The sequence below is a fragment of the Equus przewalskii genome, chromosome 8, assembly GCF_037783145.1.
Source record: "Equus przewalskii isolate Varuska chromosome 8, EquPr2, whole genome shotgun sequence".
Taxonomy (NCBI): Eukaryota; Metazoa; Chordata; class Mammalia; order Perissodactyla; family Equidae; genus Equus; species Equus przewalskii.
Genome location: NC_091838.1, coordinates 2,708,696 through 2,728,081, shown reverse-complemented (window position 1 = coordinate 2,728,081; position 19,386 = coordinate 2,708,696). Strand labels below are relative to the sequence as shown.

Below are 19,386 nucleotides of genomic sequence, written 5' to 3'. Positions count from 1 at the left end.
ATATTAAACATGCCCAGGATACATTTTTTCAAAGTTCTCAAAGAGCTGTTTAGTTGCAAATTAGCAGGTCAACAGGACCCTGATGTTGGGAAAGGGACTAACCCAGGCATTACAAATAGGGTGTTACCAACAGGGCATGGGAGGGGAAGTCTGCATTATCTTAAGAGAAAGGCCTTTGGGGGCTGGCCCCAGTAGCCTAGTGGTTAATTCAGCATGCTCCACTTTGGCGGCCTGGCTTTGGTTCCCGGGAATGGACCTACACCACTTATCTGTCAGTGGCCGTGCTGTGGTGACGACTCACATACAAAAAGAGGAAGCTTGGCAATAGATGTCAGCTCAGGTGAATCTTCTTCAGCAAAAACCAAAAAAAACGGCCTTTGACTAGGTCATTGAAGATGACATCCTGGGCCCCCAAGGTGCATCCCCCAGAGCACTCTACCTCTGAAGACACTCCCAGGGACTGTGTGAGGGCGGGCTTGGCTGTCCACCTTGAGAACTACCCCAGAGTCCAGTAAGGCCTGGGCTTGCCTCAGTCGGCTGCATCTTGACACCGAGAGGAATGTTCACAGGGAGCAGCCTGGATCTGCTTTGCTTCCTCACTGTCCTTTGGAGGGCCTACTGCATCTAGAAAAAGAGTTTTTATATCTTTTATTCCAAGGAATTTCTCCATTCCTTGGAAGAGTAAGTTGATCCTCTAATGCTATGAAACTAATGACTCTTGGGAGCTCTTAAAATTTACAGAAAGTCACAACAAATCCTATATTCCTACACAGAGAAGCATACCTACACAGACACACATATATATGTATATCATGCTACAAAACCACAAAATACCCTCATTCTTCAGCTATGCTTACCAAATACGCGTTTCCTAGAGAAACATGGAACTAAAGATTCTGTCAGAGTGATTTCAGGTCATTTTGGAAGTCCATCTCTAGTTAATCCAGCAAAGAGCTAGTGAATATCTACTCTGCTCAAAGCATGCTACTAAGCACCTGAGAGAGAAAGGTGAGCAAAACAGTGCTCCTGGCTCCAAGAAATGCAACCTAGTGATAGAGATTAGGATCACAATGGTTGGTAATGACAGGGGAAGAGGAGAAGCCATCGCAGTAGCTTCTTTTATTATCTGCTTCGCACACATGCCCACGTCTTAACCATTTTAAGAATTTTATCTCGTTTAATCCTAACAGACTATGAGGTAACTGTCATCATCCTCATTTTACACATGAAAACACTGGGCTCAGACAGAGGAAGGAACTTAAACCCACACTTTCACACCCTGAACCCACTCTCCTAAGCATCGTTGGTAATTTAAACCTGGAAATGAACATTTTTTATTTCATTCCCATCATAAGAACCCATTTATGAAGAAGCTCCGTATGCTCGTCACTGGACTGGGTTTCCTCTCATTGCTCACGAGTTTGACCCCGTTCTTGACAAGTACCTTTAGCAGAAAGGAGACTGTGAAGGATCAGAATTGGCCACCCCAAAATGTGTCTGTTTGGGTTGATTATTTTTAAGAACAAAAGACTCTGAAAGAAACTCTGACCTTCCCCCCTAACTGCCTAAAGGAATTTAAGATAGAAGGCCTGTTCCAGGAAGGAGCAAATACCATAAGATAACATTGTCTACAGACGGCCCAGCAAACACTTGTTTACCAAACATTTGCATTTCCATCTCCATGTAAATTGCCTTCCTCCCTTTGAAGCCCCAAATCAGTACCCCCAGCATCCTCCTTTACCTTTAGCTGAAAATGGTATTTAAGGTGGCGACCTCAGCCATTCTGGTGAGTCACTCAGCTTTCCTGGGTTTCTCTCATGTATATACATTATAAAGCTATCTTCGATTTTCTCCTGTAATTCTGTCTCATATCAATTTAATTCGTAGACCAGCCAGAAGAACCTGGAGGATAGAGGAATTGTCTTCCTCCCCTACAAGATGCTGTTGCTTCTGCCAGGTTGAAGGGATAACGTGAAGGAAGGGGAAATACCAATAGCAGAGAGAGTAGGTGTCTACCATTTTAAAGAAACATTGGACCTTGTCTCTACATAAATCAAAAGTACATAAATCTAATATACAGCAAATTGAAAATTATTTTGCACACACACATACACACAGTCCATTCTTTTATGAGCATGTAGACATGCAAGACTGGCTCTAGGTAAAACTTTGAAGATTTTGTGTTGTGCTGTACATGTTTAACTAGCTTTCCCCACAAAAAATATGTGTATCTATTTGTTATAAGTTTTACTAATATAAAGGATGTGTATCACCCAATTTACTAATAAGAATAAAATAATACTCTTTATTGTAAATTGCATATAGTTAACTGATTTTCACAGAATGCTTTTATTGATCTTTGCTCGACTCTCGTATCCGTAGCCAAACTATGGCTGCAATTGATAAACAAGTGTAGTTCCCACATGAATGTTGGTTGATATTTTTATTTCTTTTAAAGAGTAGGACAAAAGTGAAACAATGAAGACATGTCAGGTACAATGTGAGTGGCTTCTTTGCAGACTCATAACAGTTTTTGAATACTGAAAGACTATTTCTTCAAGTTTTTTGCAATTCAGAATGTAACAGCTATAGACACCACACACTAAGTTTAATTTGCCTTATTAACATTTTCTCCATCACTTTCTTAAGTCCAGACAAACAAGCAACAATGAATTATGCCCTGCTTGGTAGTATTTGCCTATTTCCATGGTGTCAATATTTCCACCATGGTCAAATTCTAACTACCATCGTGGCATCATTAAACCAAGAATTGAGAAGAAATGCTTGGTAGCACATATTATATAGAATATCTACCAACCACACATAATTATTCAAACACATGAATACTTGTAAAACAATTAGGAAATTAGCTTGTTTTTATAATTTATTTAATAGTGCTTTTGTAATAGTTCGAACTGTATAAAATTGCTGATATGCAACCATTTTTTTGACCTACAAAAGTGGTATGTTCACATGGTTCAACCTAAAATGTACTCAGGGAGCTTGAGTATGTTTGAGTTTAGAGTGTAAGTTCGAGTTTGAGGTCTGAGTTTGAGTATGTTATGGGAGAGGGTGGATAATGATAATGAAATAATAAGAACCTCAACTATTTATTGAATACTTTCGCATTGCTGGGCACCATCCCAAGCTAAATTTGGTTCTCTGTGATTTTCAATAACTAAAGCAGAATTTCCGTTGATTTAATCTTTTCTAGCTTCTCCTAAACAGTCTGGAAACCCCTGAGACAGGGACTGGAGAATTTCTCGCATTTTAACTTCAGTTAAGAGTTTGACGCAATATACATGACAGTGAAATACTATGCATGTAAAATAGCGTTCAGGATATTTGACACGATTTTTCAGCTAAGTATAGGAGAGAACGAGCCCTCCTTTTTGGAGCATGAAACTCCACAATTAAATCCTGGCCTCATTAAATACTTACTATACTGCCACTGTGCATTTTGGGCTGCCTCCCAGCTTCTGAGAGCTGGTTTCTCGTCGATGATTTGGGTAATACCACTATTTGTTCAGATACACGTCTCAGAGGAATCATGAGATGCAAATGGGAAAAAGAAAACTAAGGGCAACTTAGAAATGGTCAAATTTTGCAACAGTGGCTTATTATTGGAGAATCACGGCACTGTGTATCTGCTTCCTGGGGACTGTTTTCTGGGCTCTGACCCTGGGGGGTGGGGGCAGCTACCAGCCTTTGGCAATGTTAAGACATTACTATTTGTTTTGCAAACAACTGTGTTGCTATTTGCTTCTCAGGATTTTTCAAACTGTCTGCTGGCATTTGGTCTATTTACATAAGTTAAAAAAAAAACCAAAAACCTTCTCTCTCTTCATATTAATAGTCCTGGAGAAAATCAGGACCAGTGGGGTTTGCAACTGAGAGCTCAGAAACTGATGGGGAGGAATGTTTACAAAACATTGGAGGTTTCAGGCCTCGATGGCAAAGCTGGGAGGGGGCCCAGGGCTCTGGGAGGGAAGCCAGCCTGACCTTCTCCCACTCTCCCCCTCCTACCCCAGGCGGCTTGTTTCTGGGTTTAGCGGATCATGGAGCTGACTCACTGTTGCTGTGAAAACAAAACAAGGTTGAGCACCCTTGTAGAAAGCCCCTAAGCCGGAGGAGACTGGTCATGCAAACCCTGACTGTCAGCTGACCGCCTGCCCCGTGGAGCTCCTGACCACGGCCGGCACCTTTCCCAGACGGCGCGAGCCTTCCAGGCCCATCCGCACGCGCAGCTGTCTCAGCCCGAACCGGGGCCACCCTTCCCCATGCTGGAGGGCGCCGAGCTGTACTTCAACGTGGACCACGGCTACCTGGAGGGCCTGGTGCGAGGATGCAAAGCCGGCCTCCTGACTGAGCGGGACTACGTCAACCTGGTCCAGTGCGAGACCCTGGAAGGTAAGCGCCCTCTTCTCACCGCCTAAAACGGCAATGATGCCGCCCGCGGGAAGCATGCAGAAGCCGCTCTGTTCCCACGGCCTCCGAGTCCAGAGCAGGTGCTGCCCCTTGGTCCACACTTCGGGGCCTCAAGTTCCACGAACTTGGTCGAGGAAAAATATTGCATGCCTATTTTCAATATTCTTTAAGTGAAATTTAGCAGTTCTTTTCGTTATAAAGGTAGGCAACAGATCTCCGTGGTTAGCACTTTGTCACCAACAGAAATTCATTATTTTCATGTCCTTTTACAGCTCTTGCAGATACCCTGAAATAGCTTTTATGTTTTCACTATTTTAGAATTTTACGCGAGATATTGCATTTATCCTTTCATCTTGATATTTAACAGATGTGCAGTATTGCACATTTAAAAATATTTGGATAACTGTATTTTAATATATTTGGTTTTGTTTGTAATCCTGTATATTTTCATTCTACACATTTATAAGTATTATTCTGAGAAGAACGTCACCAAACTGCCCAGGGATCTATGGGGGAAAAAAAAAACAACCTAAGAACCTTAGACTAGAGAAATTTATTCTATCACTAGTTTCTCAGTATCTGGTAATTTGAGAGTTTATTTGAGGTTTGTCTTTAACTGAAGCTTAAGAAAAAAAATCAAGAGACAGGCCTGTGGAGAGGCCAGTCCTGGATTCACCAGTCCTGCCTTTGGCCTCTGCCAGGTCAGGTAGGCAGGCGACCAGGGCTCAAAGCTTCTCAGCCTCAGATTCCTCATTTGTAAAATGCCAGGGTAACGCCAGCCTCGCCAAGTTGTTTGGAGAAATAAATGAGATAATACATGAGAGAATGAGTTAAGAACCTCAAAGCACTTCACAGAAGGGAATTATGTCCTTTTTAACCACTTTATTGAGTGGGATTGACCTACAAGGAGCTGTACATATTTAATGTATACAACTTGGTGCGTCTAAAGATAAGTACACACCTGTGGAACCATCCCCACAATCTAGGCCGTAAACCTATACATCGCCTCCAAAAGTTGCCTCCTGCCCTCTCATTTGTTATCATTATTTGTGTGTGTGAGAGAGACAGAAAGAGAGAAGGACACTGAACCTCTTTCAATGCAAATTTTCAGGCATCCAATACCCTGTTGTTGACTACAAACACTACTGCACAGTAGGTCTCTAGGACCTGGTCATCTGATGTAACCAAAACTGTTTATCCTTTGACTAACACCTCCTCTCTGGAAATTAAGTTAAGCCACAATATTTTCAAAACCCTCCAAAGATTTCACATCTATAAGATGGCATTTTTATTACTAAAAACAGTTACACTTGCTCATTTTGAAATGTCCTTATAAACTCAATATATGTCAAAAATAAGGTGCTTTAAAACTTCCAGGTTATTCTAGAAAAAGCAAGAAAGTAATAAGGATCGAGACTGCTAGGAAGAGTATTAAAGGGCAAAAACCTTCTGAAGGTGATCTTGCCAGCTTCTCAAGTGGGGCTGAGGGCCCTGAGTTCGCTTGTTTATGCTTCTGACCAGCTAAAGCCAGAGTTAAGGCAGAAAGACCCAAACTGAGATAAGTAATGGAAACAGCTAGAAAAATCAGATGGCAACTAATTCTGTTAGTTACAAATAATTACACTATAATCCCCAATCCTAACTCACTCCAGTGTATCAAATGAGGAGTTTGGTGACTGGAGAATGTTCATCATGTATAGAAAATCTGCAAAAATTGAGGTAGAAAAATTAACACCGGGCAGAAGGAGTGCTTCTGAGAGAAGCCGTTTGAATGAATTCTCTTTACTTTTCAGTCCAGCTTTTAAACTGACTCTGGAATGCAAATTTAAATGCAGACAATACATCAGACATCTTCGCGATACAAAGCAAGGTTTAGCCAGCTCACTAAAGAATTCAGAGAGAAACCACAGGCAGCCATTCTAAAGACATATAAAGAATTCTAGAAAATAAAAAGGTACAAAAGATTAAAAAAATCAGGAATTTGAAAGTTGCTCTCAAATATTTTCAGCCAAGGGCCCTTTTGATCAATGATTCAGTTAAGGGAAGAGGAAAGGGAAGAGATGGAAGGAATGAAGTGAACAGATCCATCATCGCAATAGGAACTTAACTGGACTTGGTACCCTCCTCTTCCATCTGGGGGGTCATGAAGGGTTTCACACCCTTTTGAAGACTTGAAGAATGATCCTTCGTAGAAAAATACACATAGGTGTGTACATTTAGAGTTTACCATGTAATATCAGGGGGTCATGGACCACCCAAAGCCATCCTGGCACCCTGGTTAAGAAACCCTGCCGTACACACTGTTGATGTATCATCATTGTATCTTATGGTTTCTGTCTTTCTTTCCTCCCAATAATATATATTTTTCAACCATTTGTTTCACAACTGTGTTTGAATCTGTGTGCCAGTCTACTATTTGGAGACTCCCAGGAATATCAAGTGTGAGTCATCAAACTATGGGTTATAATGGCTGCTGAGAAAATAAATCTAAATAAGACTTCACGTCTTCAGTTAGCAGTTGAGGCCGATGAGGCTTAGAACGGCTGTGATCAGTCGCGTGGGCTGCTAGTGATGGAAGACAGAGATAACTGCATGTCTTTTTTCACCAAAATGTCTCTGCCTCTTGAGTAGGCATTGAAGCTACATGAATAGTCCTTGTAGATGTCAGCTCTATTTTGATATAGAACATAATGAGGGCTGCCCTATATGATTATTTCACAGGATGTTGGGAAATAACTAACTGTGGAAAGCAGTGCAACTGTTGTGTCTGTGAACACACTCAGAGAGACCCAGCCACCTTCTGAGCTGGGTTAAGAATTGAAGAGAAGAAACCAAGGACTTTTATTGGAATAGAAGTTAAGGACTTTGGGGTTTCTGTTTACTTTTGCACAAAATATGCGCTGTACCAATTATGGATAAAGAAGAGTATGTTTTGAAGCAGGCACTTTCTGTAAAAGAAAAACTAACTTGGCAAAGATTAAATTTGCATTTAGTCTTTTCTAGTCCTCTAGACTTTCAAAGAAAAGTGTGCTGATATCAACAAATTGTTTTAGACCCACTTACAAGGAACACGTAAGGTTTCAGGTAAATTTGGAAGAGAGAAAATGAAGATGGTCCAGAAAAGCTTTGGAAAGCCCTAGTGTTCATAATTGCGCTTAACGCGGTGCGTCATTGTGCCCGTGTGATCAGAAATACTCATCTATTCCCAGACCGTCCCCTGACTAACAGTGACCTGAAACATTTGCTAGGACCCTCTATGACTCAGTCCTTCCCAGAGACAAAAGAGGGAAGCCAGTTCACGTGGCTTTACCGTTGGTATTTCTGGAAGGCTGTATCCCCATAGAAACTTTACAGTCTTTAAAAGTGACTTTGCACCAAAATAATAACCTTAAAGGGGCATAACATATTCTTTTAAAGAATTAATGCTATTTTTCTAAATTAAGACTTTATTAGAGCAGTTTTAGGTTCACAGCAAAATTGAGGGGAAGGTATAGAGATTTCCCATATACCTCGTGCCCCGTCACGTGCATAGCCTCCCCCCTTATCAACATTCCCCACTACAGCGGTACATTTGTTACAATCAATGAACCTGCACTGACACATCATAACCACTCAGAGTCCATAGTTGACATCACAGTTCTTTAGTGTTGTAGATTCTGTGGATTTGGACAAGTGTACAATGACGTGTATCCGTCATTCTGGTATCATGCAGAGTATTTTCACTGCCCTAAAAATCCTCTGTGTTCCGCCTATTCATCCCTCTTCTCCCACCCCCACTTCTGGGGACTGCTGATCTTTTCACTGTCTCCAAGGTGGTAAAATTAAAACTTTAGAGCTCTAGAATTTACTAATAAATGGTCTTTTCTAAAGTATGTAGTGAACGTGTCCGCTGGCTCTCAGGATGTGGGGAGGACCCTGACTCGAGCCTTTACTTTGTCTTCTCTCCTCTAATTTTTTGGAAGAGAATGAGGGGAGCTGATCTAGCTCACTAACGATTATGTCCCTTTCAAGGGTCGTAACCTTCATTCCCCTCTAGCTGTGCCTTCAAGTAAGAATTAATCCAACAATCGTATATTAAGCACTTTCTAGCTACAGCCAAGGAGGGAATGATGAGTAAGACAGAGCCCCTGCCCAGAAGGGCTCCCACTCTAGAGAATTAAAATATTGGAAAAATATGAACCCTTCATGCAGGCGATGGGGGCAGTACCTATCTAGATTTCAAATGCTTGTGCCCTTGGCCTGGGGCTTCACGTAGCATTGTTTGGAAGAGCAAAAGATAGAAGCAAATCAAACGTCCATCTGGAGAGAACTGGTCCAATAAATCATGACGGAACATTCTGCAACTATACAAAAAGAAAAAAGCATGAGGATGCACTCTAAGAGGACTGATATGGAGAGATTGCCAAGATATATTAAGTAAGGGGAAGAAATATGTGTGGCATGATTCTCTTTAATAAAAAAAGCAGATAAATTGTAAAATATGTTTTCTGTATGATTGTCTGGATACAAAGAAACTGTGAACACTTCCAAAAGAAACTAAAACCAGTAGTCACCTGGGGCTAGGGATGACAGATATAGGGGACTTTTCACTGTTTACCTGTATTTATGCATAATACCTATTTTTAAATTAAATACACAGAGCAGGAAGAGCCTTGCTTCAAAGAGCTTTCTCTGTGCTCCTTTAGACATTATTTCTACCTCTAATTATAGCACTTATTTTCTATGCCTTTTTGTTAAAAATGCATATCCCACACTGTCACTTTTCTGTTCAGAAATACTTCTGAAGCCGGGTCCCTGAGGGTTGTTGTAAATATTCAGTAAGATTACATTTCGACCTTGTTATGAAAAGAAGTTAGTCCTGTCAATGTGCTGTTTTTCTGTTTAACCTGAGGGGTAACTCAAAGGTCACGAGGATTTATGAGCCTGTTTTACAGAAGAAAGAGAAGGCCTTCAAGGACCACCGGGCAAGCAGCCCCAGCTGCTGTAGATGACCAGGGGTCAGATTGCCCAGGGGCTCCTCTGGAGCGAAAGAAACACCATTCCCCCTTGTTTCTCCATAACTCCTCCTGCCACCCCCTTAGCTCTATAAAACCACTTACTTTCTTCTCTTGTTAAGGTGGCTTTGAGAGAACCTATGCTCCCAACTACTCATTTCGACCAATTCACATAAACCCTTCTCCACCTCCAGCACCGATGTCTCAGTGATCGGCTTGCTGTGCCTCAGGCACACGAACTTGAGATTAGGAGGTTGTACTGATTCGGGCTTGGTGAGTCGAGGAGTCGAAAGAAAGATTTCTTGGACTCTCAACGTCTGGCAGTAGTGCTTTTTTATTCAGAGAATAGTACAGAATAGCATGGGGACAGGACCCACGGTCAGTGAAGAGCTGCAGGCATGGGGACAGGACCCAAGGGCAGTAAGAGCTGCAATGTATTGAGGGTTAGGGCTAAATTTATGAGGCATGAGTACATGACTTATTTTTACTAGACAAAGGAAAGATGATGTAAAAAGTCATTAAATGGTATCAGTGTAAGTGGGGTCCAGTTATTGTGTGGTATAACTTTAGATATGTATTGGGTCATATGGATCAGCATGTAGGCCAGGACACCTTGGGCTTCTCTACCTGGGGCAGCCTTGATCCACATAGGTACCACTTCAATGGCTTTTATCAGGCAGAATCAACTTCCCTCTTAGTTTGAAAGGCTCAGGCAGTTGGCTGATCTCTACCTTATAAGTGTTTCTTCAGAGCCTTCTGCCTTTTCCAAAGCTATTCCTTCAGCCACAAGTCCCATTCTCCGTCCCCTGTGCCCGGAGAAAGCCCGTCCTGCTTTAAAGTCTCCCCTCCAGAGTCACTCCACCATCGGCCCCTTCCGCTGTGTCTCTCCTGGGGTAGAATTGGCAAGCCTTCACTTTGTACTCCACTGTGCCTCTAATGGACCTACTCCTGTGTAGCATCTGTGACATTTGCGTAGGTGTGTCCCCCTGGGGAAGGACGTTCATCTCACTTCTCTCTCTACCCCCCTGAACGATCCCAGTTAAGGACTTAACTGGAAGGAATAACTGAATCTATCTCCTCGTAGACTGTGAGGTTCTTAAGGGCGGAAACTATAAATATGTGAGGTGATGGATGTCTTAATTAACTAGACGGGGGAAGTCCTTTCACAGCTATACCTACATCAAATCACCACAATGGACTCTTTAAATAACTTACAATTTTACTTATCAATTATACCCCAACAAAGCTGAAATTTAAAAAAATAAGGAAATGCCATTTTTTCAAAAAGGGCAGAAACCGGGGCCAGCTCCATGGTATAGTAGTTAAGTTTGGTGCTCTCCACTTTAACAAGCAGCCCAAGGTCCCAGGGTTCGGATCCTGGATGTGGACCTATGCCACTGTCAGCTATGCTGTGGTGGCAGCCCAAATACAAAAGTAGAGGAAGATTAACACAGATGTTAGCTCAGGGCTAATCTTCCTCAGCAAAATAAAAGGGCAGAAACTACAGTCTATACTTTTCCCTCTCTCAGCTCCCCTAGCCTAAGGCTGTGTTTTGCACATAGTAAGAATCTGAAAATACACATTAGAAATGCTTCCATGTTTGGGTTCAAGTCCTGGGACTTCTCCTTTCTGGCTCTGGGATGTTACGCCAGCAGCTTAACTTTTAGCGTGGCAGTTTCTTATCCGATGCTTAGATGATATCTCCCTGGCCTTCCTCCCAGGTACCAAGAACATCAGAAATTTCTAAAGATGTTTTGGAAACCGTAAATCATAAGAATTCCTGGGAAACCATAAGCACCCCCTGAACTGCGGTGTACATACAAGAATTAGTTTACTCTCTTCTGCTAGACTTTTGAATTCCTGGAACAATTCTTCCCATTTGTGGTCATGGTTAATGGTGTTTGGAATACGATTCTGTGCTGTTGGTTCTATCCTCAGAGAACACCAGTTTGTTTTGGAAATAGTCTGGTGAATAAGAATCAAAATAAGGACTTTCCATCCTAGCAACATGCACTAAATTACATAACAAAGTGCTGTGTGACCTCTGGCTGGGATATTGGTACCAGGTTTTAATCACAAATTAAATCTACTAATACCCTAAGCTCATCTTTGTGATAAAAATCGTATTAGGTGGTGTGGAGAATATGATAAAGAGTAAGACATTCACTCTCTAAACAGCTGTCTAGTTGAGAAGATATCATAAATAAGTAAAAACAAAAAAACAAGAATAGTTCAAACCTACAAATGGAAGATGTGTTAGAAAGTGAACCAAATCTTGGAGGACGGTATGTTGGGAAAATGCCAATCAGATGGGGGTGGGAGGTGGGGGCACGAGAGTGAAAATGGCCAACATTCTAGGCCCCCAGGGAAAACTAGCGAAGTACTGGTAGGAAAAAATAAAAGCGTATGGTAGGGAGTAAAGCAGTTTGCCTGCAATGCTAGAATACCTGGAGATGAGGCTGGAATGAGGCTGAGGACAATTCTGAAGGACCCTGAAGGTCTGGTTATGGATGGTGAGTGAGGACAAGAGACCTGTCTGAATCTTCATGGAAACATAACAGGTTTCATGGAAAACGTAAACAAGGTTCTCTCTCTGAACCTCAGTTTCTGCAGCCGTCAAATGGAGATTATTATTAAGGCTAAGAGATTGTATATTAAAACTGTTCTGTCTGTGGTAAAACACTACAAATATATGAAAGTTGTTTTTCATCTGCATAAAACTCAGTGGTTGTAAGCTGTTTATAGGATCCTTACGGATCAAAATAAACCTTAGGAAAGATTAAACTTGAGGCTGGGAAAGCGTGAGGAGAAACGAGCCTGAGAATCAATTAAGAGTTTGCCACCGTAATCGAGGTGTCAGATAGCCCTTTATAAGCCAGGGGTGTAAGGAGTGGAAATCAGAGAAGACATTAAGGAACAATGTAGAATTTGGAGTGATCCAACACCAAAGAGAACTTGAAGTTTCATCACTGTAAGAATGGCAGTAAATTAGCAAAAACGGAGGAAGAAATGGCTGGTTTTATAGATGTTGATATGTTTATTAAAATTTGAGTAATTGTAATATCTGATGGTAGATTCCAATATATTGGTTGAGAAAATGCTGGTTTAGAAAATAAAAACCAACATCTTCAGCCAACTGAATCAAATTATTTTGGAAGGAGGTGGGGACAAATGAGAAGAGAACAGAATATTATGTCGTGGCTTCTATCTGCGGGCTCTTTGCCTCCATAGCTTGTTTCATCCCCACAACAACCCGGAAGCATAGATTCTACTTGCCTCCATAGCTTGTTTCATCCCCACAACAACCCGGAAGCATAGATTCTACATGCCTCTTGCAGACGAGGAAAGTGAGTTCGGAAAGGTCAGACGACCTGCCAGCAGAGTGTGGGGGAAGGCGGGGGCTTGCTCCAGGAGAGCAGCCTTTACAGGGACCTCCAAAGCGGCTTCCTGCGCCTCACCTGCCTAGACGTGAAGGGTCTGGAAGAGAGCCCCGAGCAGGAAGCTGCACAGAAAAAAATTCGTCATGCTCCAATACTGATTCGCCCAACAAATTAATAGAGAAAAGGCAACCATGATGTCCCAGATCGTTGTCCCGGCTCACAAGCCAGGTGACCTGGGATAATTCCCTGACCCCAGGGACTGCACCCACAGAAGACAGGTTTCCACGATGGCGCTGTGCACACATGCGGGCGCTCAGTCCATATGTGCTGCTCTGTGTGATGTACCCTGACATTGGTGATGACAGCCTAGTCTACATGTTTATTCCATTGCTGTTTGGGACCTATACAACTGATGTCGCTGGTAGTGATCTCGTGGTTTGGAACACATTTCATTTCCTCATTTGAATTAACAAGGAAAAACACCGCTCGCCACGTGCCTCTCTGGGTAAGGGAGTCGTGTAATTTTCCCGAGTGTTCCATCTTTTCTAGTGGCTTGAGAGGCTCTGGACCAGGCTCTTTTCAAAGAAGTCACTCAAATTAATGGTTAAAGGCTTTGAGTTCCTGTAGTTAAGAAGCCTGTTTATTCCAAATTTAATATTTGGCCACAAAGTGCTATGTAGGCAGGTGCGTGGGGAAATGCAGGGAAAAAATTCTGTGATCTGATTTTGAACACTATGAAGCCATCAGCATTGATGGTAATCCATCATTATCTCAGAGCAAACGTTTCAGACCCTAAGATTTTCTTAGAATCTGGATGCGAGTGTCCCTTGGGTGTTCTTGGTGCTAGATAAAAGGACTCGGCTGGTTCTGTCCCATTTGCCTCTCCACCGACTGCAGGATTACGAGATTCCCACAGGGTCTGAAACGCGTGAGACATTTAATTTCAGGATCTCCCTGGCAGCTGAAAGGTTTGGAAGTTATTTCATTTAAAAGAAACATATGTCACATGAGCAAAATATCATGGTTTTTAAAGAAATACCATTTGTGTCCCTTCTGTTGGCAAGTATTCCTCAGTGCTGAGGATGCAAACTGTCACATTGCATAAAAATCTGAACTGCCAAAACAAAAGCCAAACAAGATCTGGCAAAAAAAAAGTATAATTTTTAAAAATTAAGTTAATTAAATAGGTAATTGAACAAATTAATTCTGCAGTCAGATAAAGAGCATTTCTGATGCATAATCTACTCCAGACGCTCGGGAAGAATGCCTGCCTGCTGAATCTCGGATGCTCAAGGACCCTCGGATGCACATTGTCCCTAACTGCAAACCCGCCTGCCCTCAGAATCCAGGGCCGTCAGTTCATGGCCCTCAGTGGCTCCCCTTTATGCTCAGGATAAGACATGTCACACTGCATCCTCCTTACGACCGCCTCTGCTTGTTTCTGTCTTCATTTCTTTCCTCTCCTTCTCTTCCACTTAGGACTGCTTTGAGCTTCTTGCACATACCATCCCTGTATCAGTTCAGGGAATGCCTCCCTCCCACTCCCACACAGCGCCTGAAGGCGCTCAGCCCTGGTTTCACCTACTTCAGGAACCCTTCCTAGACTTTTTTGCTCCCATCTCTATAGATCTTGCTCTCATTTTCTATGTTCCCATAAATCAAGATCCTTCTCTTTATCACTGGACTTGTTTGAATCATCTGTTTGTGGCGCCTCCTTCTCCACTGGATTGTGAGTTTCCTTGAGAACGAGGAATATGTCTGGTCTATCTTTGGGTTTCCTGTAGTTAACATCACATAATAGATGCTTAATAAGTGTTTGAATGAAATGTCCAGCAAGCTCAAGGATGCTATGTTGGCTCCAGTTGTGTGCTAGATGATGCCAAAGACATTTCTGATGCTCAGATATTCGTTAACCCTTAAATGTTGAATACTGAGCAAAGAGCCGTGGAAAAAAGATACACCAAGATAGTATACTGCTTTTTTGGAGTTAACATAATTAAGACCATCTAACATGCTCTGATAGGTGTTGTGCTAGAAGTACTACAAAGTACTTTGAAATTTGGATGAGTGAGATTGACTAATTCTTTTCTTTTTTCCCCTAAGTATTTAGGCATGCTTTTTTTTTTTTTTTTTTGGTGAGGAAGATTGGCCCTGAGCTGACATGTGTTGCAAATCCTCCTCCTTTTTTTTTTTCTTTTCCTCCCAGAACCCCAGTACGTAATTGTATATCCTAGTCATAAGTCATTCTAGTTCTTCTGTGTGGGATGCCGCCATGGCATGGCTTGACAAGCAGTGCGTAGGCCGTGCCCAGGATCCAAACCAGTGAACGCCAGGCCGCCGAAGTGGAGCACACAAACTCAACCACTCGGCCATGGGACCGTCCCAGATTGAATCATTCTGCCTGACAGAACTAAGGTTTCACGTCACAACTGATAATCTAATTTAATTGATTGGCAATAAAATACAGATTTTTAGATGGCTTTGGAGTCAGATGAACCTGGCTTGGAATCCCAGTTTATCAATGTGATCTTGAGCAAGGTATTAACTTCTCTGAGCTTCTGTGTTCTGATCTGCTAAAGTGATAAAAATTATACGCGTCTCATAGGATTGCCATGAGTATTAAATGAGATAATACACCCTCAGTACAATGCCTGGTACATAATAACCTCTCAGTCACTAGGAACCATTATTTTAATGTTATAACCCAGACCTTGAAGGATACTTTGCAATGAGCAAATCTGAAAAGGGGTAGAGTGGGGAGATTCTAGAGAGCAGAGTGGGGTCAACCTTAATAAAAGTCTGGATGCTGGTGGGGCTGGCCCCGTGGCTGAGTGGTTAAGTTCGCGCGCTCCGCTGCAGGCAGCCCAGTGTTTCGCTGGTTCGAATCCTGGGCACGGATATGGCACTGCTCATCGAGCCACGCTGAGGCAGCATCCCACATGCCACAACCAGAAGGACCCACAACGAAGAATATACAACTATGTACCGGGGCGCTTTGGGGAGAAAAAGGAATAAAATAAAAAATCTTTAAAAAAAAAAAAAAATCTGGATGCTGGAAAGCACGTGGTTTGTTCAGGAGGAAGTGACAACAAATGAAGCTGGAATTCAATTCAGTTGTCTGGCAACCAAAGCATTGCCCTTTAAAGGATGGCTGACGGGGTCAGATGGAAACGATGCTGAATTTTAAGAGCAAGGAGACTCATCTCCTAGTTCAAGATCTACTATTATATAATGCCACCACTTAGCCCCACTGAGACTCAGCTTCTTCATCTGTTATAAAAGATTGATGGCTGCCCCCTCCGCCTCCTGTACTCATGGTAAATATTACTAATAAATTTCTCTTTTCCATCAAACCGGGGTGGAGCCTGAGTATTCTTAACAGTTTTCCAAGCAGCTGTTTCCAGACGACTAAAACTAGCTTGGGTGATACCGTTCGTCATCTCTGGACTGGGTGGTGGTCAATGTTCCTTTCTTCAGCTGTGCTAAATCATTCTAGATTTTCTCGGGTAATTGAAAGCTTTTACATTGTGCTAGACTGTCAGTATTAGCATTGGATTTTTTATTGCTTTAGATATTAATACTCAAGTCTAAATCGTATATAGACCTTATGTTAAGGTCTAACAAGGTAATGATTATTAAATATGCATTTATTATAAAGTTACCATAAATTCAATTAATGCTGTAAAGGCTATCCACGCGTGTTCAAAGTTTAACCTGACTTGGGGTTTCATTTAATTTCAGATCTAAAAATTCATCTCCAGACCACTGATTACGGCAACTTCTTGGCTAATCAAACGAATCCACTTACTGTTTCCAAAATTGACACCGAGATGAGAAAAAAGTTATGCAGCGAATTTGAGTATTTCCGGAATCATTCCTTGGAGCCCCTGAGCACGTTTTTCACCTACATGACGTAAGTGACCAAAGGGGGCCCTGTTCACCCCAGTGTGACCATGCCGTGACCCTGACATCATAGGCGGGGTATCCAGCTGGTATGGGTGGGTGAGGCTTAAGACCTTTCTATCGTTCGTGGGTTTGAATGCACTCAATCTTGGCTCCTGGAGCCACATTTTCACTGTTAGAAACTAGGTTTCGTTCATTTATAAACACGAGTATGGAGGCGGTGGTGGCCTCTGTATCAAACGGTGTTTTCAGTTTTCGTTTTCAAAAATAAGTGGTGCTGACGCTCCAAGCGTTCCGGCTGTTGGAACTGAAGGTAAAGGTTACGTGCCAGTTTTGGATCGCTGGTCAGGGTGCAGCTGAAATATCACAAATTGCTCTGAAAGCCACATCCGCCCTTTCCTGATTCCCCTGGCAGAAGGATAAGTAGCCCCCGTCGGAGTTCTCTGTGCTTCATTCTCCATCGCCAGTGGCTCCAGTCTTTCAACGTGAAGGCCCCTCACCCCCGAGTGTTTGAACTTCCACACCACAGTAAACTGCACTTCTATTAATTTAGTTAACAAATTATGCCCAGTGTTCAAAACTTTGTACCTCTCCAGTCGTCCCAGCTGACAAACTGGGAACTAACGTCTGCAGTAGATGAGCTGTTTATTATGTGTATACAATTTAGGTGTAATATACAAAGTTAGGAATCACGGATTCAGGCCCCAGACTGGTTTGGGAAGGCATAAAATAATGTTTCTCTATTCCACATGTCCCCTTCATCCCCGCTCGCTTTCTCTCCCCGAAAGTAACCAGCCCCATGGCCTACAGTTCAGTTTGCGCCTTTCACTTCCACGGTCCAGGGTTTATGGGTTTGGATCCTGGGTGCAGACCTACACATCGCTCATCAAGCCATGCTGTGGCAGGCGTCCCATATATAAAATAGAGGAAGACTGGCACAGATGTTAGCTCAGGGCCAATCTTCCTCACCAAAAAAAGTAACCACTTTTCAGTTTCTTATGTATTTTTCTAGAAAAATATTTACATTTGTGTATGTGTATTGATACACACTCAATTCACCCCACCCCCATATTTTAAATTTATTACAAATGGAATCATAGTCCTTCTGCACTTTTTTCTCACTTAATATTTCTTAGAAATATTCTTGTCAGCATCATTCTTTTTTAATAACTGCATGGAATTCCGTGTTTGGTATGTATCATGACTCAATTTACTGGGCATCTATTAACAAATCACTAATTTTTTTTCCATTCCAAAAAGTTTTGCAACTATTACTGTGTAGGTCTGGAATTTATTTCTAAGCTAAATTTCTAGCAGTGTAAGTAGTGAATCCAAGAAATCTCCTTTTTCATAAATTTGGTAAATTTTGCGAAGTTGTACTCAAAAAAAGTAGCACCAATTTGCACCCCTAAAACAGCACATGAGAAGACCTGTGTCCTTACACTGTTACTGACGTTGGATATTATCTTTATAATTTTTATCCATCCATTAGGTTAAAAGTTGTATCTCTTTGCTTTAATTTATGTTTTTTGTTAGCAAAATTGAACATCATTTCACATTTTTCAGTCGTGTATATTTGCTACCTGAGACCAAATACTCTGTCTATTTTTTTATTGCAAAATTCTGCATTTTCTGTTGATAGGTAAGTGCTCTTTGTAAATTAAGAATGTTAGCCTTTCATAATATATGTTGCAAAATTATTTTCTCAGTTTGATATAATTTCATTTTTATAGGTTTTTTTGCTGTAGAAACATTGAAAATGTTTAATTAGCTAAAATCATCAGTCTTTTCACTTGTTGACTTCTTTTTTTGTTTTTTCTTTTCTTTTTCTTTTTTTTTATTGCAGTAACATTGGATTATAACATTATATAGCTTTCAGATGTACACGTAATATATTTTGAATTCTGTGTAGATTACATCATGTTCACCATCCAAAAACTAATTATACTCCATCCCCTCACATGTGCCGAATCACACATTTTGTCCTCCTCCGCCCCCTCTGCCCCTGTGGTAACCACCAGTCCAGTCTCTGTCTCTATGTGTTTGTTTGTCGTTGTTTTCATCTTCTACATATGAGTGAGATCACACAGTATTTGACTTTGTCCCTCTGGCTTATTTCACTCAGCATAATACCCTCAAGGACCATCCATGTTGTCACAAATGGCCGGATCTCGTCATTTCTTATGGCTGAGTAGTATTCCATTGTGTATAAATACCACATCTTCTTTATCCATTCGTCCCTTGATGGGCACCTAGGTTGCTTCCATGTCTTGGCTATTGTGAATAATGCTGTGATGAACATAGGGGTGCATGTATCTTTATGCCTTTGTATTTTCAAGTTCTTTGAGTAAATACCCAGCAGTGGAAGAACTGGATCATATGGTAGATCTATTCTTAATTTTCTGAGGATACTCCATACTGCTTTCCATAGTGGCTGCATCAGTTTGCACTCCTACCAGCGGTGAACAAGGGTTCCCTTCTCTCCACATCCTCTCCAACACTTGTTTCCTGTCTTGTTAATTATAGCCATTCTGACCGGAGTGAGGTGATACCTCATTGTAGTTTTGATTTGCATTTCCCTGATAGTTAACAATGTTGAGCATCTTTTCCTATGCCTGTTGGCCATCCATATATCTTCTTTGGAGAAATCTCTGTTCAAATATTTTGCCCATTTTCTAATT

General features: G+C 41.7%; 1 protein-coding gene across 3 annotated transcripts in view; it reads left to right on the top strand.

Moving 5' to 3' along the window:
* Positions 1-19,386, top strand: part of ATP6V0D2 (ATPase H+ transporting V0 subunit d2) — a 52,853-nt gene that overhangs the window by 1,403 nt on the left and 32,064 nt on the right. Inside the window, exons 2-3 of one of the 3 annotated variants that reach the window (XM_070630352.1) lie at positions 4,032-4,410; positions 16,544-16,715. In XM_070630352.1, the coding sequence (XP_070486453.1) occupies positions 4,281-4,410; positions 16,544-16,715 (302 nt within the window). In that variant the 5' untranslated portion in view covers positions 4,032-4,280. Of the gene's footprint in view, positions 1-3,846; positions 4,411-15,878; positions 16,120-16,543; positions 16,716-19,386 lie in introns of those variants that run through there. The other 2 variants (XM_008544707.2, XM_070630353.1) reach the window with 2 other exon arrangements.